Source organism: Heliangelus exortis, chromosome 11 (genome assembly GCF_036169615.1).
Source record: "Heliangelus exortis chromosome 11, bHelExo1.hap1, whole genome shotgun sequence".
Classification (NCBI taxonomy): domain Eukaryota; kingdom Metazoa; phylum Chordata; class Aves; order Apodiformes; family Trochilidae; genus Heliangelus; species Heliangelus exortis.
Window position 1 is genome coordinate 13,265,852 of NC_092432.1, and position 26,062 is coordinate 13,291,913.

At 46.1% G+C, this 26,062-nt stretch overlaps 1 protein-coding gene across 2 annotated transcripts in view; it reads right to left on the reverse strand.

The window, feature by feature from the left end:
• The window catches only part of SIN3A (SIN3 transcription regulator family member A), a 30,069-nt gene that overhangs the window by 2,072 nt on the left and 1,935 nt on the right, over positions 1-26,062 (reverse strand). For both annotated transcript variants that reach the window (XM_071754707.1, XM_071754708.1), the window contains exons 2-19: positions 21,237-21,458; positions 19,368-19,544; positions 17,840-17,946; positions 16,633-16,915; positions 14,481-14,732; positions 14,097-14,249; positions 13,602-13,760; positions 12,338-12,427; positions 10,783-10,901; positions 8,619-8,829; positions 6,409-6,525; positions 5,444-5,682; positions 4,479-4,662; positions 3,702-4,275; positions 3,039-3,208; positions 1,806-1,979; positions 906-998; positions 477-571 (exon numbers count right to left, since the gene is read on the reverse strand). In XM_071754707.1, the coding sequence (XP_071610808.1) occupies positions 477-571; positions 906-998; positions 1,806-1,979; positions 3,039-3,208; positions 3,702-4,275; positions 4,479-4,662; positions 5,444-5,682; positions 6,409-6,525; positions 8,619-8,829; positions 10,783-10,901; positions 12,338-12,427; positions 13,602-13,760; positions 14,097-14,249; positions 14,481-14,732; positions 16,633-16,915; positions 17,840-17,946; positions 19,368-19,544; positions 21,237-21,425 (3,386 nt within the window). In that variant the 5' untranslated portion in view covers positions 21,426-21,458. The remainder of the gene's footprint in view (positions 1-476; positions 572-905; positions 999-1,805; positions 1,980-3,038; positions 3,209-3,701; positions 4,276-4,478; positions 4,663-5,443; positions 5,683-6,408; positions 6,526-8,618; positions 8,830-10,782; positions 10,902-12,337; positions 12,428-13,601; positions 13,761-14,096; positions 14,250-14,480; positions 14,733-16,632; positions 16,916-17,839; positions 17,947-19,367; positions 19,545-21,236; positions 21,459-26,062) is intronic.

Here is a 26,062-nt window from a genome sequence, read left to right on the forward strand (position 1 = left end):
CTTGGAATTAGTGCTCACCCTTCTAGCAGTAGTAGGCTGGGTGTAGCTGGTGGGTCTGTGCTGGCCCCTCAAAGCCTGGCAAACAGCTTGGAGCACAACTGCCCATTGCAGTCACTCAGGCTCTCAGACCCCTACAACAAGCCAGCCCACTGGGTTGATCGTATTTCTGAAATTATTGTGCGATCAACTTCACACTCATGAAAAGCCCTGAGGTGGCACCCACTGTTTTCAGGTAGAGGGTAGCCAAGGCAGGACTGCTGAAACACCAACCCAGCGAGTCCCCAGCCCTCTCCTCCACCATGCCATCTCTCAGTCACTGGGGAGAAAGAGCCTGGGGTGGACCAGGCTTTTAGTATGACTCTACACCACGCTGCTGGGGGAAATGATTTCAAGACAGCAGCGTGAAGGAGCGCAGTGGCTCTGCCCTCTATGCCAGGTACAGCCCATCAGATAGGGTTCAGGGCACAGACTCTCACCTCGGCAGGAAGACAGGTTTCTGGGCTAGGTGCTCCCGGAGCTCAGGGGAGGTAGAATCGGAGTTGACGTACCGCTCCACGTAGTCTGACCAGCGCTGGAAGAGAGCAGAGAGAAAACATCAGCCACTGCCTTCCCACCAGACAACGTGGGACAACTAAGGAGGCTAAGCTGGAAGTTATACAGATGAATACATGGTCACCTTTGAAGGCTCCACGTATCTTCCTCCCCAAAAGCAGGTGCAGCATTTCTCTATATGGTTTTGAGGGGTTTCTAATACAGAATAAGCCAAGAGGGATTTGCCTGTTCAGTTTCACTGAAAGCTTTATGGTGTTTCCTCAATTGCTTCTTTATTGCTTCCCCCCCAGCAAAAGTCAACTGGACACCCTCGTCCAGCGCATTTTTGAGCTCTCTGGACAAGCTGCTCTTACCTCTGCTTCTACAGGGTCATCAGAGTTCTCCTCTTCTGTGTCCAGCAGTTCAATAGTTAACTGAACTTGACCTCTGCTCTGAATGAACATCAGCTGTAAAGAAAAGGCAGGAAGGACTTCAGTGAGAAGATTCAAACAGGAAAAAAAACTCCTCCACTTCTACGTGGGGCAGAGGGAGGATGAACCAAACTGGCATAGTTTTAAGGAAAAAAAGCTGTGCTTCCTGCATGCCAGATAGCAAAGGGAAAACACCAGCCAAACAGTACAATGAGGAACAGGAAAGTTTTAAAGATTTTTGAAAAAAAAATCTTTTTGTTGTTGTTTCTGGAGTGGTGTGAATCTTCCATGAGCTCTCCAGAAGAAATTTGAGTGCAAGAGAAGAGAGATGATGAATACAGGCTTTTATCCAAAGTACTTTACTTGCTCAGAAAGGGCATTTCCTGCACTTCAGGCATGGATCTGATGAGGGCAGGGCACTAGGTTTATTTAGCAATATCAGCAGTGACTTCGTATCCAGTCAGTAGTAGAAGATGTCCCCCCAGTCGACAAAGTTTGAGACACAAGAGAAATGGGAGCACTTGGGACAGAAAATTAAAAAGTGGTGACAGCAGAACAGCCAATGTGATACGACCCAAAGATGCTGTGGAGCACAAGGGATATTCATTGCTGTTACAGGAAATCTATTTCTCCTTGAAATCTCATTTCTAAGAGGTGCTTACAGAAGTATTAATCTATGTGCCAAAAGTTGGGGATACAGGGACCAAAAATTTCCAGTTTCAGAGCACAGAAAGCCCTCAGGGAGCTCTTGGGTGCAAGGATTCTTTTTTCAAAGGACTGGTGCCTCTCCCTGCTTACAAGGCAGCCCCCTCACTGTTTGCATGGTTTGCTGCCTGGCTGTACCTTGAAGCAGTTCTCCTCGGACATGAGCTGCTCAGCTTTGCGCTGGTAGGCGGCCTCCAGAAGGGTACGAGAAGACTGGGAAGCCAGCAGACCTCCTGTTGCCCCATTGTTGTTCTCTGACAGGTAGAGGTCTGTCACCTGCACACAGATCTCATCACTCACTATGTGCTGAAGCTGCAAAAAAGAACACAGGGAAAGTGTTCCTCACGGAGTCTGCTACACACACACATCAACAAAGAACAGAAAGAAACAAAGATTGAATCATGGGCTTAAGCCAAGAAAGAAAAAAAAAAAAAGGGCTGAAAAAGCACGAGTTTAAGGCTACATTTTTAGTAGCTTCTTCCAGATGCAGACAGTGTCTTCTGCAATATAGAAACAACTCTGCCTTATCTTTAAAAAAAATTAGCAGGTGGCAAAGTACAACTACTCAGAAAAATCCTCTGGGCAGGGAACAGCCTGATCAGCAGCAATGGAGGAGGAGCTACAGAACTGTGACATGCTCCATCCCTTCCAGAGCAAGGGGCTGGCTGCTGCTGTGTCTGAGGAGAGGGGTGGGAAATGTAGTATCAAATCCTTATTTTGTACAAGTTTAAAAATCAAGAGTGGCTCCGCTGTCTTTTCAATCAGTTAATCTCTGGACTGAAGTACAGCACTTCTGAAAAGCAGCTCTACCCTTCTGAATGGAAGCCTTCCCATTCCCAGCCTCTTTTGTCAGTTTTTGTTCTTTATGGTACAAAAAAGAATTTTTCCCTTGGTCACACTTTCTTCTTATGAGCCCAATAAAAAGGGCTAGAGTTTAACAGCCAAAAGGAGCTACTCAAACGGGCAGATGAAAGAGACAAAGCTTCTTAGAAAAGGCATGCGCTGCTCCTACAACACTGGCGAAAAGAAGTTACTTGAGTGCCATTTAATTTTTTTTTTTTCCCAAAGTTAAAGCAAAATGAGTCTGGAGACACTTTGAAATGGAATACTTCTATCTTAAAACTTCTGGAAAACAAATGGGGAACTCTGTGTTGAGAGAGGATATTCTCAACAACTGAAATACACCAGAAATCACTTGTTATCATATCTCCTCACATCAGTGCTAGAGCTGGGTTAAAAACACACAGAATTTCCCCTCTTATCTCTGAAATTCCCCACTTGGATGTACAACCCCCCTTCCAGTGCAGTCCTGGGCAAACAACCTGGCTCCTTCCTCAGCCCACCTGCCCCCCAGGCAATGCCAGCAGTCACCTGTCTGACGATGCTCTGGATCAGCTTGTCCATGGTGAAGGCAATGTAGGCGTGAATGGTGAACATCTCACGCAGGGAATCCTCGTACTGCGACGAGTCCATGTTCCCATCCAGGAGGTTGCGCACCATGTCCAGGAAGGCCGGGTAATAATCCTCAACATCAATGTCCACTGCAATGAGGGAGAAGGGGAGGGAGATGAAGGCACCACCCCAAGGAAGGGCGCTTTGAGTTCTGGTCCTCAAGCCACCCATTAAAGCTTAAGAATTACTATAATAAATTTCTCTTTTATAGGCATTTAAATGAGTCCTTTGGAGGCCACCGGTAGTTTCATAATCTCTCACTTTCTAGCTCTGGCCTCCTCCATAAGCTTGTTATTTTGGAAAGACTTTTTAAGAAAGTTTTAGTTTAAGATCTCAAGGATACCTTAGATAAGCAAGTGTAAAATGAATGTTCTTATGAAATAACTGCTGCTTGTTACCCTTCTGCTGTCCAAGTCCCACACACCCAACACCTCCCCATCTCCTCCCTTAATTCAGTGCTGCCCAGGGACAACAAAAGATGTCCCCATCCTAAAGGGTCACAGCTGTAACATGCCTGAAGAGACCGCTAGGAACACAAGTATCTTCCCTCTCCAGCCTCCCCCCCCAGCAGCAGTCACTCACTGGGCTCCTTCAGCCGCAGCTGGATGGCAGGACTGTCACTTTTGTCTCTCTTTATGCCCAGCACTTCCCTCTCCCACTCCCTTTCCCGCGTCTCCTCTTCGATCTGCCGCTCAGCCTGGGTGCAGATCCTCAGCAGCCGCAAGCAGAGGATCTGATGCAGCCTCATGAAGATGTACCAGTTGCTGTTCACGTAGAAGAGGTTGTAGACCTCATCCATGCCCCGCAGCTTCTGGGCCGTTGTGTTGTTGAACATCAGCTTGGTTTTGGGAGGACTGCCCCCGACACCATTGTGCTTTTTCGCAGCCCCGGTAGCTTCATCCACATCCATTTCCTCTTCTTCCTCCTCTTCCACATCCGAGAGTTCACCCCGCTGAGCGAACAGGAGGTCTGGAATGAAGTGATACATGATCTGCTTGATTTTGTATTTGTCCTCTTTCTGGATTCCTGTCTGCCGCTTCACATGGTGGATGATGAGAGAGGCAGCATCTTCCAGGATCTGCTTGTCTTCATAGGCTAGCGAGAGGTGTGGGCCTGTGGGGACTCCAGCATTGTCTTCTGAAGCCTGCTCTTGCCTCTATAAATGAGAGAGAAGGCACAAAAATTAGGCCCAGACATCTCTCTCCACCACAGATGCTTTCAGAAAGCTCTGCCAGTGGCACAGACTTCTGCTCTCAGCGGGCAGAACAGGAGGAACAGGAATCCTGAGGAAAAGGAACTGAAACCACATTTGCAAAGAACCTAAGTTTGAGGGAAAGAAACTATTGGTGACCATTGTACCTCATCATAGATGCTTTCAATCTCGTTGAGGAGACTCTTTGACCTCAGGACCTTGGTATCATTCTGCTTGAAGTTGATGCCCTGGTGGTCCAAAGACTTCAGGTAATACTTCTCATTCTGCTCTCGCCAGACTTTGTTAAATCCTCTCTGGGCTTCTCGCCACTCTTCCTCTTTCATCTTTAACCTTGGATCAAGAAAACAAGGGTGAGGGAAGATGCCCAGTGTGGGACCTCTGTGTCTATTAGGAAAGCATGTGCTTCCTAGACAGCGTTGAGAAGACCTGAACTCCTTATGAAAGGGGCATAAATGAAAGCCACAACAGTTATGCTTTACAGGAGGATGACCCTGCACACACTCTTCTGAACAAACCCCTCCGGCCTTCTTTCATGGCTAAGTAACACCTCTCAGAGCCCTGAGACAAAGGACCAACAGTCCCACACAGATTACAAGTGGCTGGGGAACAGTATCTGCTGCCTACACATCTCCGCGAGCTTACCTGTGGACCTGCATCATCTGCTCCCTTTTCTTGACTAAGGAAGGGGAGACTGACAACAGAAACCAGACTGGGAATCTGAGGGTAGCAAATCCACCTAAATCTGAGCCCACGGTCATGTCCAGCCACGGGATTAGGAAAGGGATCAAATTTAGTCCTGAGACAATCCACACAGTACCGACAGTTTCCTCATATTATACATGATGCTGGGGAAGAAACAAGTTTTAAGAGGAGACAACAAAAGCTCCACCTGCCTCCAGCTGAATGTAAGGCTTTTGGTTCAGAAGGATGATCCCCTCTTCCTAGGTGATTACTACTGACCAGCACAAGAAATGCATTCCTTAATTCACAGCCTCACGGAGGTCACACCCTTTAGGGGCAGAAATGAGCTACTTTTACACAAACCTGCACGGTGCATGGTGCCCTACCCTTTGGCAGAGCCCCTGGGGCATGGTGCTTGAGCTATCCGTACCTTTTCAGAACAATGGGAACAGCCACGGACGGGTTCTTCCGAAGTCCATCGATGATGTCGGCGGCTTTGTCAGCGTATATCCTCTGGAGAGCTTTGCGGTGGATCACCTCCGAAGTGCCACCCAGGGTGTTGTCCAGCCGGAATTTCGCCTGCTCCTCAGCAGACAAACGCGACAGTTTCTTTTGGATTGCCTCAAGGACGCGGATGGTTGCCAGGTTGGTCTCCAAGACAACATCCAGCTGAAGGGAAAGGTGCATTAGCCACCGCTGAATAGATAAAACACGATACTTCACAAAAGCTCACATTTAAGCGACATGAAACGAGAAGCCACGCATGTTTAACAAGGTGTGCTCAGGCAGTGGTTTTCACATTCAGCTGCTCTAAAATAACCCAATTATATTTTATCTGCCACCTAGATAACACTGCGTAAGAATTTAAAGGCTACCGGAATGATACTGTTGAGAAATTACATTTTCCGCCTGGGAACAGCACACAATTGACAGTTCCTCTACAAAAGGATGTGCCAAATCCAAGTGTGTTCAGGTAATTGCCAAGCTAACTTCCACTTCAAGTCAAGACATCTATCATTTAACATCCCGAATGGATTGCTTTTCAGATTATTACAGGGGAATGCATGTTCTCCTGTGTAGCAAGAACAGAGAAGATGCATCGATTATATGCTGGTCATTGAGCAATTTCATCCAGAGAGGTGTGAACAAAGAGCTCTGCACAAAAAGACAGGGGCAGGGACAGTAGCTTGAAGTGAGAGGTGGGTATGCAGCTACTGCTTCTTGCTTTAAGAGAACACGAACTTTTGAATAAAAGATTTAAAAAAATTAAAAGGTGCCAGACGTAACAAAAGCAGATTTTGAGAAGCAGTATTAAAGGCATAATTATACTGAGTTCATTAACTGTTCAAGGAACCCCAAGCTTTCCAAGACATGAATCAAGGAAATGCAATTTACCTCGAAACGCTCATCCTCACACCTGTAGATGTGCTCTTCATATTGTGTCTTCTTGGAGCTCACAAATGTGGAGTCTTCAGACCAAGATGGGAAGGAGACCCAGGTGTCATTCAAAACCTTTGGGGGAGACAGGAGGAGACAAGAGTCACAGTCAATCTTGCCAAGGGGTCACGCTCAGCCACCTCTGAGCCCAGTCTTCTCATTTCCCAGTTGCAAAACTGTGTGTTCATTCCAAAGCCAAGACCCCACAGCGTCCATGACAGAACCCAAACAGCCAGAATTGAAATGCCCAGGCAGCCTGAAAAATTCCTTAGCTGGAGCTGTGAGTAAAAAAGTTGCAAGGGAAGAGAAACAGAAAGGTGAAAGGAGTTTTTCTGTTACTTTGGATCAGTAAGCTGCAACCAGCTGGATCATTGTGTGTTGTGTGATTCATTGTCACCAACACAGGGTGGTCACCATGTCAGACACAGCTGTTAGACACTGCCTGGTTTCTACCCCCAAACAGGCTAATTAGGAATATAAATCCATACCTTCCCTGACAAAGCAGCTCAGTACCTGAAGCTTTCACCACCTCCAAAACCAGGTACAGAACATTCAACAAAACCTCAGAGGCCAAAGGCAAAGAAATAAGGAGTTTTGGCAGGCAGACTGGAAAGCCAGGCCCAGTTGTCATAAACCTGAAGCCAGATCAACTGAGTCATCAGAGTCTCGCAGGAGAAAAATTTGTAACCGTATGAACAGAAAACACTTCTCAGATACACGTCAGGACTTAAAAAAAACTGCATTTGCCTCTTGGCCAGGTTGGTTTTGCTGCCTTGCCATCACTTCAGCTGATCACCCATTGCCACTGGGAACTGTGTGACTTGGTCACCTGCATTTTTCCTTCTCATCTCCAAGGGAGTGTAAGGACACAAAACCTGTGATGTTCCCAAGCAGTGATCTCCTTACAATTTGGTGCAGATGCAACTGCTGACTACAATTCATTCAGGGAAGGACTTCTGGGATTGTCCTCTCCTACACTGAATGCTCCTAATCAACATGTTTATTAACTGGTCTTCAGCAAGAGTCGTGCTCACTCACCTCCAAAACATTTCCTTCAACACCAGTGAAGAAACAGGATCAGCCAGTACCATTGCCACTTTGATCAAGAGGTCATGACAACACAATAAAGGACTCAAGGAGTACATCTGATCCTGCAGTTGGTCAGGAGACCAGCTTTGCCTCTCACCCAAGAGGGCTGGGTCCCTGTAGGGACCTGATTTCCCTCAAGAGAGGGGTCGTCTTCACATGTCAGGTAGAAAGAAAGAAGCATGTGAAGCCTATCTGGGTGAATCTATATACATAAAATGTGATTTTATTTTAAGATAGGACTAAAGTCACCTCTGAAAGCAGACCAAGTGGGAGTTTGGTTAAAAAGGTGGCAATAATTTTTAATTACACACTGCCTTGCAAAGATCCCCCAAATCACATTAAGACCATCCAGAAAACTAGTTGTGTCATTTCCTGCTAAGAATGTTTAAGTTTGTAATCTTAACTTTCTTTTCACACACACACACTATACTAACTAAACCACTATTCCTATCTAATACCCTTACATTTGATTTAAGTAGTTAAACATCACAACTACTTGGTGGTGGGTTTTTTTTCCCAGCTGCTTCCCAGCACCTTCCTGTAATCCTTTCCCAGGCACCACTGGAGAAGAGCCAATGCCAACGACCAAAGCCATGTGGGTGTTGGCATCTCCCAGCCAGCTTCCAGCATAACCCATTCCTAGACTGATGCCTCGCCCCATGCCATGGCTTCTGGACACAATCCAGCCATTTGCAGGAGTGCTGAGTGCCACGAGGAACACCTCAGGGTGTGCTCACCTCAGGCTCCAGCACGTCCTGCTGTGATCTGGAGCCAGGGTGGTGTGTCCATGTACACCTGGGTGGGGGAGCAGCATGGCTCAGCACTGGATCCATGCTCAGTGCTGGAGCCATGCTCAGCTGGCAGCTGCCTGGCCCAGTTCCAAGCCCAGCACTGGTTCTGGGGTGCAGGCAGCAGCACAGCTGAGCTGTTGCAGAGCAGATGTGCCCTGACATCCCTAGCGCAGGGATACAAAATAAATTCCCCATCCTGTTCTGTTCTGCTTGGCCTTGCTCCAGCCCTCCAAGAAGGCTGGGAATAGGCTTCCTCTGCCAGGCAATTCCCATCCCAGAGTATCTTACCTCTTTACACAGGGGAGTCCTCCCTGTGCACTTAGGTTGCTGGTAGCTCTTGGGTAAGGCTCGGTAGCTGGAGCCCAGCCTTTTACAGGAGGCATAGTCTATCTCCATGGCAATCCCCTCGGTAGCCCGTTCCTTCGGATACGTCTCCATGTGAACAGACTCTTTATACCCCAGAAAGTTTTTAAACCAAGTGAACAATTCTGGGAATTTCCTAAAAATAAAATGAAGGAAGTGATCAGCTAGGTAGGCAGAAATCAAGTGGTGCCAAGCTGTGATGCTGAGACTACAGATGATTGCTACAGCCAGCCCATGACCAAGATTGCCCTCTGAATTACCAGTCTGGTGAGGGAGGACCCTCTCTGCTCAAGCCCACTTCCAGAGAGCCTCATCAAACAGCAGGCCAGTACTTGTTTGTCCATCAGGTGATGGTTTGCTCTCCCAGTGCAACTAAGGTGCTTTAGGATGATTCCCTGGTATTGCCAAGGATACACAGACAAGAACTGATACATCCTCCACATGCCCCATGGGACAAGGAGCAACAGCTCAAAGCTTTCACTGCAGGGGCAGCACCCGACACGAGGTCACATCAGGTCCCCCAAACCATCCTGGTAATAAGCCCAGGACAGATCACCAGTTGTCTGCCAGTGTTCTTCACCTTAAAACAGACTTTTCCTTTCCAAAAGCAGCAAGAAATAAAAAAGCAAATCTGTAACTACACAGCAAAAGGATTCAATGCTGAGCAGCACTACAGACTACACTGACCAGCATAAATTATGAAGAAGCCTTTGCCTGCCAGGCCCAAGTTCAGTTGCTTGTAGAGAAAAGTTTTCAATAGAATTTATTAGTCTAAAATACTTCATCTGTTCAGTCCCTCTTATCTCATGCAAAGCTCCAGTAATATGAGGAACTGAACCCGTTACTGAGACAAATTGATTCACTGTTCATTTACTGTTTTTTCATTATGTGACAGAAGGTAATGTCCAACTTGAGTAAGAAAACTGTATGACACCTTTCCTAATACACATATTTACCCTTACAACCAGGACCACAAATAGAAGACAGGAAAAATCCAGAATTTTTTTGTCAAATATCTCAACTTTCCAAGCTAAAGGCAGCATCCTACTGATGCCTGACTGATTCCAGTGGACCTGTGGAGAGAGTGGGTGCTCCTTGGGGCAGTTTCTTTGCACAACAGCAGGGGTAATGGGGTCCTGAACCCAATTTACGTTGCTACTGCCTTCTGCCTTGGAACCAGAACTCAGTTCATAGGAAAAAGGAACATTAATCCTTCTGCCTAAAGTTGATGAGAGGGTATCAGTTGGTTTTAGCTTATTTAATAGAATTGTTCTGTACACTACCAGCAATTATGGAACTCATAATTCGTATTTAAACTATAGTATTCCTTATAATTTTTGGCTTCACGACAGAATTCAGCTGGTTTACGCATTTTGGAAACTTCAGTGAGTTTATATCAGCACTCTTTTTCTCATGGACATTTCCTTTGTAATTAAGACAGTCCATCTTTTCTCAAGTGAAATAATTCATGATTCCAGAGCAAGAGACTGCAACCACAGGCTGCTAAATAATCGTGTTTGCTCTTCTGAAAAAGGAAGCAGCGCAGGAAACGCTGCCTGCCTGCCAAGACACAGCCAGGAATCTTTTTTCTCACCTCCTCTCAGAGAAGGGGGAGACAAGGGTAGAGCAGAAGAGCGTGAAGTTGTAAGGGAAACTGAAGCAGTATGCTTTGTCCTGCTCTAAAAATGAGAAGTCTTCAAGTCTGAAGCACATGGCACGTGCACAGTATTGCTGTGCACTGAAGATCTTCTATCTCAGAGATGCCAGAGACTGCACTGCTGTAAAAGCAACTCATGCAATCATTCAGTGGGGAGACAATTAAACAGTGGCAGGCTATCCAGACAAAAGACACACCACCCAGCAGTGGAGGAAATGGGCAGCACAGGGGGGACTCCATCTCAGGTGTACTTTGCGGCCCAAGAAACCACCCACTGCCTGGCTCCTGGAGCAGTGCTGTTCCTCCTCTTCTGTGCCACACAACCACCTGAGCTGACTGCCCCTGAACACCCACATGGGTCAGCGCTTCCTTTCCTGGCTTTCCAACAGCAAAAAACTTCTCACCTCACGTAAGGAAATGGGCTCCACTTACCCCAGGAATGGAGAAACCAGCTGCACAAGCTCAGCCCGGGAGATGACCTCCTGGTTGAAAATAACCAAGCAGCGAAGGAAGTTTTCATATGCTTCTGTGCTGCGCAGAGCTTTGCGGACCTGAGAGAGAAGAAAAGAGGAGAAGAGCTGCTGTCAGGGTGAGATCAAGCTGTGTGTGCTACCACCATCCAAGAGACCTGGATTTAACACTGTGCGTCCCACCAATCCACCCAGAGTGGAATAAGAATGGAAATCTTTAAGGGAGCTGAAGAGAGGGTAGCATGTCCAGTACATGGGGCCAGACAAACACAGACAGGAGTCATCTCCATAGCAGGCATGCCCTGAACATCAGCACCCACTGCATTACTCTGAAGAAAGGATTTGGAAGTGAAGACTGAAATCCCTCAAAGAACACCCTAGCAGCTGGATTACAAAACACTGGAATTGTGGACAATGCCAGTCATAACTGCAGCACCACAAACCCACCCAGGTTGCCTTTAAACAGGGGAGAATATTGCAAGGGAGAGGCAGGGCCAAGAGACCCATGCCATGGGTGATACCACTCCAGCTTCTGCCTGTGTTCCAGCTTGGGTTGTCACAGATAAACCAGCTCCTGTAATCCTTATCATCACAACACAAGGAAACCAAACAGTTCATCCCGACACCATTACCTTTCCCAGGAGAACAGTTAGCATCTCTGCCTCAGACAGAGATGCATCATCATTAAGATATTCGTCATTATGGTTGTAATTCTACAGCAGGGATTTCTAGGTTTACTCATGTTAACACCTACACATCCTCTAAGCAATAGATTGGTTTCCAGTTATCATTAGCTGGTCTACAGCCCACTGCAAAACGCACCACATCATCAGGGAGCAACCAAGGTTTCCATCAACACATGAATATTACTCAAAAGGCTTGTTTACATTCATAATATACTCCCAACCTGAGCTATAAGGAAATGTATGGACGCCTTAGAGAAGACACTGAGGTACCACTTGGAAACATCTCACAGATCCTTCATTTGTTCAGTGTGGTAAACCAGCAACAGGTAACAACAGTGCTATTAATTAGATTTGTCTCTCAGCCAAAAAAACAAAAGAAAAGAAAAGAAAACAAAAACCAACACTGCCATGTATCAGCTGCTTTGTAAACTGAGCTCCCAACACTGCAGGCAGCTGGCTGGGGCTGTGCCAACACAGCGAGACACACCGTGCTCATCAGCTGTTGGGATGGGGGTTTCATAATGGAGGGGAAAATGTGGAGTGTGCATTAGGGGAAAAAACTCCCCTTCCTGCAAATAGGCTGCATGTGCAGTGGGTAAAAAGCTGGAGGGGAAAAGACACAAATATCCATGTAGAGATCAGCAGCCTTTCTAAAAGAACCACAATGGACCTGATTTTAGAGGTTGCAGGGAGACATCTGAGGTGAAGTCGATGGCTGTTATCAGGGTGCTATACAGATCACACACTTCACTGTGATAAAAATCCCGTGTATACACATTAAGAACATAAATCACTGACATGTTATGGCTTTCTCTGAGTCTCCCTTCTCACCTTCTCAAAGAAGAGAGATTCGGTCCCCACACCATGTTTGCTGGCTTCTGCCAAAGACTGGTCTTTCAAACCAAGCAGCTTCGGTTTCTTCTGTTAACAAAAAAAGAGAAAGGCAAGAAAAAAAAAGGGCTGTTCAGTGGAGCGAGTTGTTGTATCACTCAAGGGTTTCAGCTTCCTGGCCCATTTGCTTTCCAATAAAAGAAAGGTGGCTTTTTTGGAAGCACACTTGCACTAAAGTGTGCACCACAAATTAAAACTACTGAAGAATAACACAGAAATTCAAATATTTTTAATATACTGTTGCATCCTTTTCTGTAACTAGTTGATTGAAACAGGCAGCTATGACTTATCTCATTTTTCTAACCAGTCTGCAAAATTATCAAATTAAATCTGTTTTTTTTTTTTTTCCTATCGATCACCCAATACTTTAAAGTCTTACACCTCACTAAAACTGTAATATTTCTTCTTCTCTCTCACATTCTGCTGCAAGATCTTTTCTTTTCCCATACAAACACCAGAATCTACATCCTCGGAAAGGCCAAAAGACTGCCTTTAAAATCTGGTTTATTTTGCTGCCTTTTACTGGAAGAGAAGAAAGGGCAGAAGGGGAAGTAAATCACTGGATTTAAATGACACAACTATGTGTGCCAATGCTTTTCAGCACAAAGCAAGATACACCACCTTCAAATAAAACAAGCAAACGTACCCTCAACACATGAACACTAAGCCACCTGGCCACAGGACAATTTTTATTACACTATAAAGCCTCACTCTCTCAAACCCTGCGTCATTTTGAAAGGGCAAACTCTGCCAAGAGAATAATAATTCGTCATTGTTATGATGAGGTTTAGTACAGGAAAGATGAGCAAACATGATTTCACCACATCTGCTCCGAGTTCCACTACAACAAAGCTTTCAGGCACACCTTTATCCGGCCCTCAGCTTATCTTCCCACGTGCCTTAAAAACATCACAACAAATGTTGGACAAATTTGTTTAGCAATTTTAGAGACTTAATCCTTCCAAGCCAGTAAAGTAACTATTACCACCTACAGGTACAGGTAACACCACCAGCTTGTGATAATCAGAGGCAAAGCCTTACACTTAGAAAAAAGAACACCTCCTTTAAGGGCAAGCATCAGTTGCCACATTCTCAAGCTGCAGCCTGTGCTGCAAGAAACAGCACAGACTTGTAAAATGCATCCCAGTCCACCACTGCCTCCTGCACAAACCAGGGCTGTGGACCGAGCAGCACAAGCTCTTACCTTCACCGGAGGGGTTGCTCCAGTCCCCGAGTGCCGTCGGATCTGACAGCCATTCTGGTTGGGTCTTTGCTGTTTGTTGTTGAGCTGTGGCTTCTTCACCGTGCCACCGTGATCATTTCTTACCGATTCCACTTTCTCTGCAGTTGTCTTACTTAACAGCTTATTTAGAGACAAACCCATAAGATCATTAGAGCTGAGTTCCACGTGTGCAGGCAAAAAAACTTAAGCCTGCGCCTCCTAGCTCTAGATGACCAATGTATTTTACTGCTGTCTTAGAATAACACTTTTAGGCAAAGGGATTGTGTCTAGAAGACAAGATGTGGCCAGAAAACAGTCTGTCACCCTGACCACATGCCCACACTCAGTGAAAGATCACTCCAAAAAAACCCCAAGAAACAAACAGCAAAAGCAAATTTTCTGAACTCCGGCTACGCACACAAACGGCTTTCCACAAAGTATTTCAGTTCCACTCTCTCTCTCTCCAAGAGGACTCACCACAGAGCTGTTGGCATCTGGCAGAAACTGCCCGAACTCCGAGAGCAGATCCTCCTGGTTCTTGAAGAGGCGAGCCACCTGCGCGTACACCTCCTGCTCCGTCAAAGCCGGTGTGTAGTTACCTCCTGCCTCCTTGGCATTACGCTGCTCTTTCTGTCACAGGAAAGAGGAGAAGTGTCAGGAGAAAGGATGCACGAACTATTCAAGTGACAAACCAAACTATTCCAGAAAAAAACAAAGCTTCACTGATACAATGAAATACCAGAGGTCTCAGCATCTCGGCTGGCCAGCAGAAGGCCGAGATTCAAGCCTTGGACAGACACAATTATTTCCCCACAGGGAAATAACGACATGTACACCCAAATCTCCATTGTTAACACTCACCTGATATGTATGGAGGATCTCCAGAAAGGCCTTGTAAATGTCTGGCTGTCCCTGGAACCGATTCTTGATCTTGTTGACATAGTTGATGGCATGATTAAACTCAACGGGCTGATTGTTCTGCAGGGATGGTGTGGTGCCCAAGGAGATTGTCACAGGCGTATGAGGTTGGACCGGTGGCGAGCGTGGTGATGCATATGGTGGAATGGGGGGAGTTTGCTGGCTGGTGGGAGTATGTGCCTGCAGCTGGGATGGCTAAGAAGAAAAGAAGCCATGTTAGGAACCAGAAGATTCTACTATGTTTGGAATAAGGGCGTTTTTATTCTGCATATAGAGCAAATCCAGATGAAACCACCCAGCATCTGATGCCAAAGGTGGAACCACATGGATTCATCGCAGAGATACCTCTGAGCTGGAATATCACAACTGAACAAAATCTCCTGCTACCACATCCAGTTAAACAACCTCTTCCTATAAACTGGCCCTGGATGACACTTGCTGCACTTCCTTGGCAGACTGGTCTTTTAAAACATCTACTAAACAATTAATCCCTTCACAGGTCTAGGGAATTTTAACTGTATCTGTCATAAGCTGAACATTTCCTAGCAGCTGCTGTTAAGAGTCAAAATGAAGAAGTTTAATTTTACAGATTTGGGTTGCACAAAACCAGGTAAATTAGGCAGAAGAAAACCATTATCCAAAGCAATGAACAGATAAGTAGCGGGCCAGTAGAGACTACAGTTCATCAGGAACAACAAACACCCAGACCATTCAGGCTGTTGCTAATAACAGCTGGTTTTCCTTACTAATTGCTTTTGAGCAAAATCTGGTAAGAGACACACACACAATCTCACAAATTTCACAGAGCCAAACGCAGAGGCAGAGCGTGCTCCAATGCTGCAAGTTAGTTTGACACTAGTGAAGAATTCTGGGATGCATAAAGTAAGGCAACAGCAAAGGAAATCTAAAATTTGTTTCAGCATCAAAGCCAAAAGCAGGCAAGTAAGGCTCTCAGTAATTATTTTCAACTCAATAAATAAGGCACCTAAAAGCCACAGGAAAATTTAGCAGCAGTTTTGGGCTGGTCATTTTAATGCAAATGGAAGTACTCAACTCCTCTCACCTTCCAAACTTCAAAATGATTATTACACAGTCTTCCCTACTGACAGTGTAGGTAGCTGCATTAGGATGGCCAGAACCATCCCATTGCAAGACCCTGCCATCCTCACCTACAACATCACCTGTCTGGTGAGATCACACCTCAATATCTATCATGTCCCTCAGGTTTATGTTAAAGTTTCAGTATAAATAGTTCAGTTCTGCAGGATGATGCCATGGGGAAAAAAACACTCAGCCCACAGTAATGAGAAAGAGACTGCTACCTCTTAACTCAGAGCATTTACACCTACTTTGGCAAAAAGCCTTGAAATCTGGTACAGGTAAGTTAATTCGTCAACACCCTAACTTTGCAAATCTTTTAGCACGTTTTTCTTCACAGGATGTTGCAAGTCATGACAATGTTTGTCTAGAGATCATCTTATTGCCACATTTTGAATCCTGCTGCTTTCTACCTGCGTATTCCCTTTTGTTTATTTTTTTTCCCCTTCTCCAACTGTTAGCTAGTTACACACTTTAGAGATTAACTCTTGAAACTTTGGGGATTCTTTCCTTCTCTGAGGCTCACAAATCTTTCCACATTTTGAGGCTGAAATACAGAAAATTTTACCTAGAATAAGCTCCCTGAACACCTCTTAAAATTATCCTATTCTGTTTTCAAACATATAATACACCTGTCTAAAAGCCCCGGGCATCTGGAACCACAGACTATCTTTCACAGCAATATCTTTATTACACCCTCTGTTGTACAGGGAATTTTTTGTGACTTCAGTTATTCTGAAGAATATATGCAAAAATCCTCACTGAAACCAACAAGACTTTTCCAAACCTTCAAGGTGGCTTATCTGAATGATTGCCAAACTACCAGGACACATCTCAAAGTCTGAAAAGGAGACTCTGATCCAGCAGAAGCACAACACACGCAGGTTTGCAAATACTTTGAAAAAGCAGTGTGGAGGTTCTTTTTCCTCTCTCTGGCTCCACCCCCAAGGCAGCAGGATGCCTGTGTTATCAGTGTCTGTCATCCCAAGCCTCTCACCTTACTGATTTTGGCAGGCGGTGGCTGAGGCGCTGGCTGTGCTGGTGTTGGGGTTGATTGCGCCGAAGGCTGTGACTGATGCTGGGGCTGTGGCTGTGGCTGGGGCTGCAAGCCATGAGTGGGGATCTGGTGAACCTGCCCCGGCGTTGTCACGTTCACCATATCATTGGTCTGCACCTCAATCTTGTAACCAGGTGGCAAGAAGGTGTTGAAACCCATGATCAAATCTGGGTGGCCCTTGAAGAGCTGCGATACGCGGCTGATCACTCCTGGAGTGTCAATACTGAGGAAGGAGCAACATCAAAATGTCAGGAACCTTAGAGTCCCTTTCAGGGGTGCACCAAGCCCTCCACACCAGAATTTCCCTTAAGATAAGGGATTTTTCACCTTGTCACCCCTAACCCATGGAACAACACAATCCTGATTCCTATAGATACAATGTTAGAGGGATGGAGCACCTCTCAGTGAAACAAGGCTGAGGACGTTGGGGTTGTCCAGCCTGGAGAAGAGAAAGCTCTGAGGTGACCTCATAGCGACCTTCCAATATCTGAAGGGGCCTACAAGAAAGTTGGGGTAGGGCTTTTTGCACAGGTGTGTAGCGAGAGGACAAGGGGCAATGGTTTCAAAACTGAAGAGGGGAGACTTAGGTTGGACATTAGGAAAAAATTCTTTCCTGTGAGGAAAAACTGGAACAGGTTGCCCAAGGAAGTTGTGGTTGCTTCCTCCCTGGAAGTGTTCAAGGCCAGGCTGGATGGGGCCTTGAGCAACCTGGTCTAGTGGAAGGTGTCCCTGCCTACCCAAGGGGGTTGGAACCAGATGATCTTTAAAGTCCCTCCCATGCCAAACCATTCCTATGATTCTATGAAATACTCTCCTGAGCTTAAGAATGAAATTAGAATTATTTTATTAGCCCAGACAGCATTTTATATCTATGAGGTCTGGTCCCATGTCTGACCATTATTAATGGACAGGCAACCTGACAGCCTGATGAGTCAACTGTCAAAGCTGAATTTGTAAACTCCCACTTGAAGCAGAGATTTGGCATAAAATAAAGGATTCATTTAACTTCAGAAAAGCAAGCACACAACTGCTTTTACAAGTGTGATACTCTGCACACAAAAGACAGATTCTAGCTCCTGCTCGGTGCTCCCATGCCCACATACACTCTTCCTAACCTGGAAGGGAGGACCAAACACAAGCCTGTTACCTTTGAGATTTAAATTCCTTCATAATATCCAAGAAGTCATTGTAGACTTGTGGCTGGCTACCAAACTGCAGCTTCACCTGGTCAAGGTAAGATAAAGCATCCTCCACCTGGAGATGGAACAGATAGGTTATATCAGCAGAGATTTGATTTCACCATCCTGTTGTTCTGCAAAACAAGCAATATTTGAAAACACAGCTGTCAGCCCTGAGCCTGGGCAGAGAATTAAGGAGCAAAAGAAAAAAAAAGATCATGAGCCTGGTTAGTCTGCTACCAGCATCATTTGAATAAGAGATACTCACTCCCCACTCCTGGATCACAAGATAAAACTGTACCAAAACGAAACAAAAAGGAAAAAACAACAACAACAAAAATCCCCAACACAGATCAGCAGAATTACTCACAGATAAAAAACCCAAACCAACACATACTCCAAATTTACTATCACTGAAGTATAAACAGAACTAGACTGAGTATTTTTCCTGCATTCATATGTGGAAATTATTATGGAAGCCTAAGAATAAGCAGAAAGTGGAAATGACATATTCAGCTGAGTAGCTGTCTGCCAGGTACACACTTGCACTTTTTGAAAAAAGCCAGACATTACAGTTCAATGTATAAGGATTTTGAAAATGGCAGCTGTGGGCAGCAAATTCTTTTACATCTCAAACAGCAAGAAGTTTATGAACCACTCCTGTACCAACATCAAATTTTCAGATGCCTAAAGTAAGAGATCGGGGTCCTTACTGCCTCCCACAGACAGGGCACATGCTCATGAGTTGCAAGAGCTCCACAGAGGACCTCTCTTTCATCTGAAATTAAATGACAGCAAAGGAAGGAGGACTTCCATGTATTTTTTTTGCCATCAGTTTCACCAGGAAAAAGGACCACAGAGGTGGAAACCATTTCCATGGGTCTCTAGAAATGAAGTGCCTTGCATTCAGCAAAAGAAAAGAGCCAACGATGCAGTGGGTTCCACCAAAATGGGAAGAGACCCGAACCATATTTGGAAGCAAGTTAGAAACAGGCACCAATTAATATTTATGTGCTTTCTTGCTAGAGCTGAACCAAGTGTGGCTACTTACAGGGGTTATTTTTGGTGGAGTTTTTTCTTCTTTAAAGGATTTTACAGCACATAATCCAAGAATAGAGCCTTCCTTACCCCCAAATTACTCCCGCACGACCACCCACATAAGCCACGTGTTCAGCAAAGCACCAAATGTTTTGGCAATTTAACCCATTCAGACAAATAATCCAAACAAAAACCTTTCCTCTCCCTGATCTTTCCCGAGTAAGTCTGGTTTTATTATTGCGACGACGCGGTTTCAGTGGGAAGAGAAATCCCTCTCCGCATTTAATCGTCTTCCAAACGGGCGAAGCAGCTAATCCTTGTCAAAAAAGCTTTCAGGAGGTCACTATCTGGCTTTGCAGGGAGACCTCCCCTACACCCTGCCTGGAAGAAGGCCCCCAGTCGCCCCAGGATTTAGGTTGGAGAGGTTGGTTGACTTAAAAGAGTGACGCCCAGCGTTACCTTGAGCCTCTGGAACTGCTGCTGCCCCTGCACGGGGACGGCCGGTGGGGTGGGGTGCGTGTGGCTCTGCACCACTTGGCTCCCGTGAGGCTGCACCGGCGCCGGGTGGTGGTGGCCACTGTGGACGGCTGCAATGGCGGGGCCGTGGCTGCCCGAGCTCTGCGGCACGGCCGACACCTGGTGAGGCAAAGAAGGAGTCACCTACAGCCGGGGCTTGGCTGCTGCCGCCACCGCGCGCGGACGGGCAGAGAGCAAGACCCATCTTCCCCCAGACCCGGGTACACGAGCCCGATTTGAAGGGAGCAGGACACATCTCGACCTTTAGCCATGGCTGCTGACAGCCGCACTCCAAAAATATGCCTCGTTCTCTTCAACAAGGATCCAGAGAGACCTTAAAACGGGACAACTCTCACCCTATCCTCCAAGAAAGGGAGGCCCTCTCTGAAAACACAGTATAAGAGGGGTTCTCTCCAGCCTGCAGGCTCATCAGCTGCCTACTCACTAACCTGCAAAAGGTGCATAAAATAAGATTTTAAGCCTGACAAGAGTCCATGCCCTCTCTTTTCTCCAAGACATTCCTGTGTCTCAAGCAGTAACCAGAATGAATTATTACTTATGAGATTCTACACTCGGTGTGGGTACTAGAAGTCCAATTGTGCCTCTCTGGCACCAGGGAAAACTCAGCTTGGTACCTATCCTAGAAAAACAGGGCAACAAATAGGAGGCATGCATTTTTCAGGTCTCTTTCATACATCAAAAAGTCTCAGTGTGGAAGACCCATTAAAAGAACCTTTAAAATTAACCTTTTTTTGAAGCAAATTACTTATCATTTTACACAGAACTAGTTTTTCATCCAAGCCTCTTTCAGATGAGATATACTTTTAAAAATCCTTCTATGAACAAGAAATTAACTGCTTGCTGGCCCATCCAAGACTTTTTATGAAGGACTGTCAGCACAAACACACCCTCTTCCAGTCCCTCCAAGTGCCTGCCTGCAGGCCCTTCAGCTCTGCAGCTGCTACTGTACGTATGAACAACCCTTCTGCAGAAGTAAGGAAGCTTTTTAAATTAGTTGAAAACAGAAGTGCTGAGGTTCTAGCAGGCTGACTCCTGTTCTTACCTCTGCTGTCAGAGTGGTTCCAAAGAATGTTTATCAATATGGTGATAGGCACTTTATATATATAAATATATATATATTAAAAAAATGAGGCACTACAACAGCTCACTAGCACAAGCATGGAACATGCAATGTGCCAGAAACATGGCAAAGACAAGCAAAATGGGAATGGCTTTTCCCTGCTCTTTCACTGGGAGGTCTCTCCAGTGTACTCCTGAAGCACAGTTTTTTCTCTCCCCAGCTAACAGCTCCTTGCCAAGGAGGCAGGAGAGGGAGGAGTGCCACCTAATGACTCTGGAGTAATGCCTTCGGACACAATTTTCAATTTTCCTGAAAGTCTCCAATCTAAGTGCTGATCCAGTCTGTTAAGCTTAAGATCACCCAACATGCACCATCCCCCTGTGACAGCAACCATAAGAATAAACCATTCCCTGGTGAAAAAAAAAACAGAAAAATGGAGAAAAAACCCTGCACACACTTGCCTCTAAGATTCACAGACCATGACTCCAATTAAAGAATCATGTTCAAAAAGGCCAAGTCACACCACATTTGTTCAGGTGGCTCTGAACACGAATGGAGCTGCTAAGTCCCGGCGTAAGCGCTTAAAATGAGATGTACAATAAGCACCTCGTCCAACCTTGGCTTTTCTTTAGGAAAGAAAAAAACTAAAAATCTGTCTCATCTACAGAGCTCTACCACAAAATGACACGGTGCAGGCAGCCCAGAAGCAGGCAAGGGAGGAGCCCACACACCTGGTAGCTGGGAGTTACGGAGTACTGGATCCCTGTGGCGGACTGCATGGTCTCCGAAACCGCCTCATACACCGGCGGTGCCGGGGCGAGCACGCGGTGCTGGTGCTGGAAAGCTTCGGTGCTGCTGGTGATACGTCTCTGCTGCGACGCATACACGGGTGACTCCTGCTCATCCAATCGCCGCTTCATTCTGAACTCATGCTCGGGGCAGCGCTACAAAACCTGGTGAAAAAACAAAACAGACCAATTAACAGACCAATTAATGCATGCAATGGGTTCGATGCTCCCCCACCAGCGCCCTGGATGCAAAGTTCACCACGAGCAGGTAGGGCAGGTTTCTGGCTGTTCCTTTAGGGTACTGCTATCGCGAGATAGCAGAGCAGCGTGAGGATTCAGCATTCTGCCCAGGGAAGTAGTGGCTTCTCCATCCCTGGAGATATTTAAAAAGAGACTGGATGTGGCACTCAGTGCCATGGTCTGGTAACTGCGGCGGTAATGGAGCAAGGGTTGGACTTGATGATCTCAGAGGTCCCTTCCAACCCAGCCAATTCTATGATTCTATGAATGCGCTCGTGTTTTATCAGGAAAAACATAACCTTATTGTCAGAAACAAAATGCTCTGCTTAAAAGTTAACAATTTCTTCAGTCACACTCACAGGGGCACCTGAATCACACGCAGACCCCAAGCAATGCACAGCTCAGAGGGAGGGAGGCGGCGTGACCTACACGCAGTATGGACAAAGTTGCCTACTTTGAAAGCAGGAAAAAAAAGCCCCAAACATCTTCTGGACAGTCCAGGTATGCTGACAGGCAGCTGTGAGAGATGCTTTAAAAATATAGAAGGAAGGTGAAAGGAGAAGGCACAAAGCAGGAAGAACACTCAGATTTTGAAATCACAGTCCCTGGCACACTGCGTGATTGTTGGTGAGCTCTGACCAGCTGCTCTCCCACTTACACTCCAGTGTTTTCCTCCTCCAACATGCAGGCATCCTCCTGCCCTACTCCAAGTTGTCTTTATGCAACTTCATTTCACTTCAAATCTGACAGGTCACTTTGCTGCTGTCCTCTTCCTAAAAGCACCATGAATTCTTCTCTCTATTTGATTGAACTACTCAACTACTCTTTTCTGCAAGCAAATTCCACTTTGTTGATAGTTATTGCTGCATCCTTGAAATCTTGCCTGCTGTTCATCAAACCACCAGGTACTCAAAAGCATTTTCAGCCTATTAAGGAATTTGATGGACAGAGAACAGAGTGAAATCCACCCTCTTCTGTCTTTAATTCATCAGGACCTCTCCAAAGCAAGTCCTTTTCAGTTCCAGTGCAGTTAAACACACTCAGACAAACAGATAAACAGGAGGGAACAAAGCTCCCCTAGAAAAAAGACACAACAGCCAACTACAGAAAACATCATCAGGACATCTTTTCCTGGTCTGAATCTGTCATTATCCAAAGAACTCAAAGATCATTCACCAACATCTCAAATACGTAAAGGGGAACTGCAAGTTCAGAACAGCTCAAGGTGGGCTTGGGAACACAGGCTTTGTGGAATGAAGCATTTTCCCCTCTGTGTTCCTCTCTACGAGTCTCTCCTTTCACTTGGAGGGGGTAGGACAAGAAGGAAGATGACTTCATTTATTTTTGAAGTTGCTCTTCAAGTTTAACCTCTTGGAACAGTCCCTTTTCAGGTCCCCAAAGCAGCCAGCAGGTAGAAGACAGCTGACAGAGGAGGACTCCTCATCCCAAGTGAAGGCCAGAGATTGCTAACTGGATCTTATTTACCAGTTACACATCCCAAGCAGGTCTGACCTCCAGTGTGCACTCTGAAAGCAGAGGTGCACACTCCAGGAGCTCATTTTGCTAATGGTGCCTGCACTGGTTGTCTTTTCATTCACCTGGGCTCTGCTGACAAATAAAGATCTCAGCAGGTTAACCAGGAGCTACTCCCCTGGATCGCAGCCTGCATCGAGCTTCCTAAAATCCTCCAGGTTTATGCTAATAGGGCTGGGACTAAACTGAAAAAATCTGGCCAGGCACCACCATCCCACCAGCAGAGCTAGCCAGGATTTTGCATGAAAATAGGCTGAGTAAAGTCTGGGCAAAGCCTTGGGGGCATCTATTTATAACCTGCTCACCAACTTGGGACACCTTTCTGCTCCAAACACTGGTACCCCAGCCAGTCCTTCTCCTGGCTTTTCATCTCCCAGGCTGGTGCAGCCCTTTAACTTTCAGCAGTGCATCAGCTTTCCTCCCCGGCAGAAGCAACCAAGAGCTGCTGGTGTGCAGATACACGCAAGCAACAACCTCCTCCTCAAAATCACCTGAGATTTGCTGGAACAAAGGGAAAGGGTTGCCTATGACTGGGGGTGCAAAGTGTGCACGAGGGGTGGTGACTGTTAAGTGTCCCAGTCTTGTGTCTCCCTTCCCAAAGCAACACTCCACACATGTCACTTTGAATGGACTTACCAACCTTTAAAGCAGAGGCTGTCTGAGGACAGAAGATGGCTGGAAGACTCATGTGCCCTTCCTTACGAGGATTAAAATGCCACCTTAGGCTGACCAAGGAGCCTTTCCCCCACAGAACCACCAAACATCTCAGCCCTGTGAGGCCGTGGGAAATGTGGCAGCACTGCAGATCCATTACCACCTTCACAGCAGCAGCCAGGTGTGAACACCAAACGCATCAGGTTTGGAAGCTCCTGATTCACCAGGAAAGACCAGGAAAGTAATCCTCCAGAAATCTAGTTTGTTTCATAGTCAACATTAAAGCTTCTGTTTAGTGAAAATTAAAACTCTTACAGGTTCTGCCTCCCTCTGACTTCCCATCACCTTCACTAACTCATCTTGGACTCTGCTTCTACACAACTACCTGCTTCAACTTTAAAATTTCCTATTGTAGTCTATATATAGAGAGAGCAAGAGCCAGCATTACAAGGAACAACCAATAGCATTAGTCAATCTTCCCAGGTAACACCTGCTGAGGGTCTGCATCCACCGTGTGAGAGTGGCTGGCAGCAGACTGATACTTAATGAAGATTGATAATTCACAATGTTTTTTAATCCCAGCACAGAGATTATCTCAATATTCAGCAACACGATGCTGACTGCTCCCAAAGTACATTCACTTCCACACCAAATCCTCCTATCTTGACCAGGCATCTTCTAAGGATCTTTCCCACTCAAAAGCTGGAGAGATCTGTTGTGCAGCAGCACGTCCTACCCCTCCTAGTGCACTTATTTTATCTTCTCAGGCATGTATCATGCAGCTCCAGCATCCCCTAATGGCTTTTGACATGGACATTTAGAAAGCCCCCATTGAAACTGCATCATCTGCAATCTTAATTTGGGGGTGGGGAAAAAAAAAAAAGCCCCCAAAATGCAGCAAGGACAGCACAAGACTAAAAGCAAGTCACAAACTTTAGGTACTTTCCTTCATTAAAATTAACCCAAGGATGTAGGGGGCTTATAAATACCTGCAGAGAACGAGTCCCACTCTGTGTTGTCCATGGGGAATTTCACCCCTGTTCCCCACCATCATTCCTAACTCAACCACCTGTCTGTGACTACAGTCAGAGTATGCTACTTTATGCCAACAGGAGGATCAAAAACTATTACTTTTTTTTCTTTTCCAAGGTTTTCAGCATTCCCATTGCCAGGGAAGGGACATTGTGTAGGTAAACATCTCTGATCTTCCCACCAGTGCCACCTCCCAGCTCAAGAGCTCTGCTACAGGGAGGAGCAACAGGCAGACAAACCACAGCCACACACAGGACCCTCGGCTGCCAAAGCAAAGGAAAAAAAAGTAACAAAGGTGCATTGCATCTCAGTAACACCACCAGAATTCAGCAGTTCTGTCCTGCCAAGCTCTTCAGAGGATTCCCCTGCCCATCTGCCTCACATAAGCCAGCGGGACCCATAAATGTAAGTGGAGCACATCCCTTCCTCTCTGGGATCATCACGAAGTGGCAGCACTGACACAGAAAGAGAAGGAACAAAGTGGGGACAAGGCTGGGTTCAGCTGGCAGAGCACCACACAGCTCCCAGCTCTTTACCAAAGAAGATCTCAAAAATCTGCAGTTTTTTCATTTTGGGTTTTCTGATCAGATAATGCCAGGGTTTTCTGGCATTGAGATCAGCTGTTAAACCAGTGTCAGGATCAAAGGAAAAACAGAGAATTAGAAGAAAGCAAATGGAGAAGGTTTGCTGCCTTGGCACCTGTTGGAACCCTAGCATGCCTCTGAATACAAACCAGCTTCACCAACAAGTTGTGAAAGTGCCACTAGAGAGGATTCTGGTCCCTGCAGAGCGAGGACCCTTTTGAAAGAGGGCAGGGAAATCCCATAGCTCTGTTTTTTAAACTGGTGGGTTTTGGTTTTTTTTGTTGTTGTTTTTGGTTTTTTTTAATTCTTTCCTTTCACAGAAGAAAGGACTCAAAACTTGGGAGCAGCAAACCAAGCTTCAGCTACAGCTCCAGACCCTGGAGGTGTGACTCCAAGCCTGGAGCTGTCACAGATGTCCTGTGGGACAAGTTCCCTGTAGGATTTCAACGCCGTGTATCACTGTGCCTGCTCGAAAGCAGTCAGCTCAGGTTCTGGCAGCACTGCTCCCTGTGCACTAACCCAGCCATACAACTTCCAGAACATGACCCAGCTTGTTCAGCAGTCACTGGTATATTTTTTGCAGGGTGCCACGCTGCCTGGATCCCCTCCTCTGTAAGAGGGGAATGAACCCCCAGCCTCACTGCAGAGGGGTGCTGTACAGAGAGGCACATCCATGACTGCAGTCATCCCAAAGTGAAATGGTGTCCAAAAAAAAAACCAAAACCA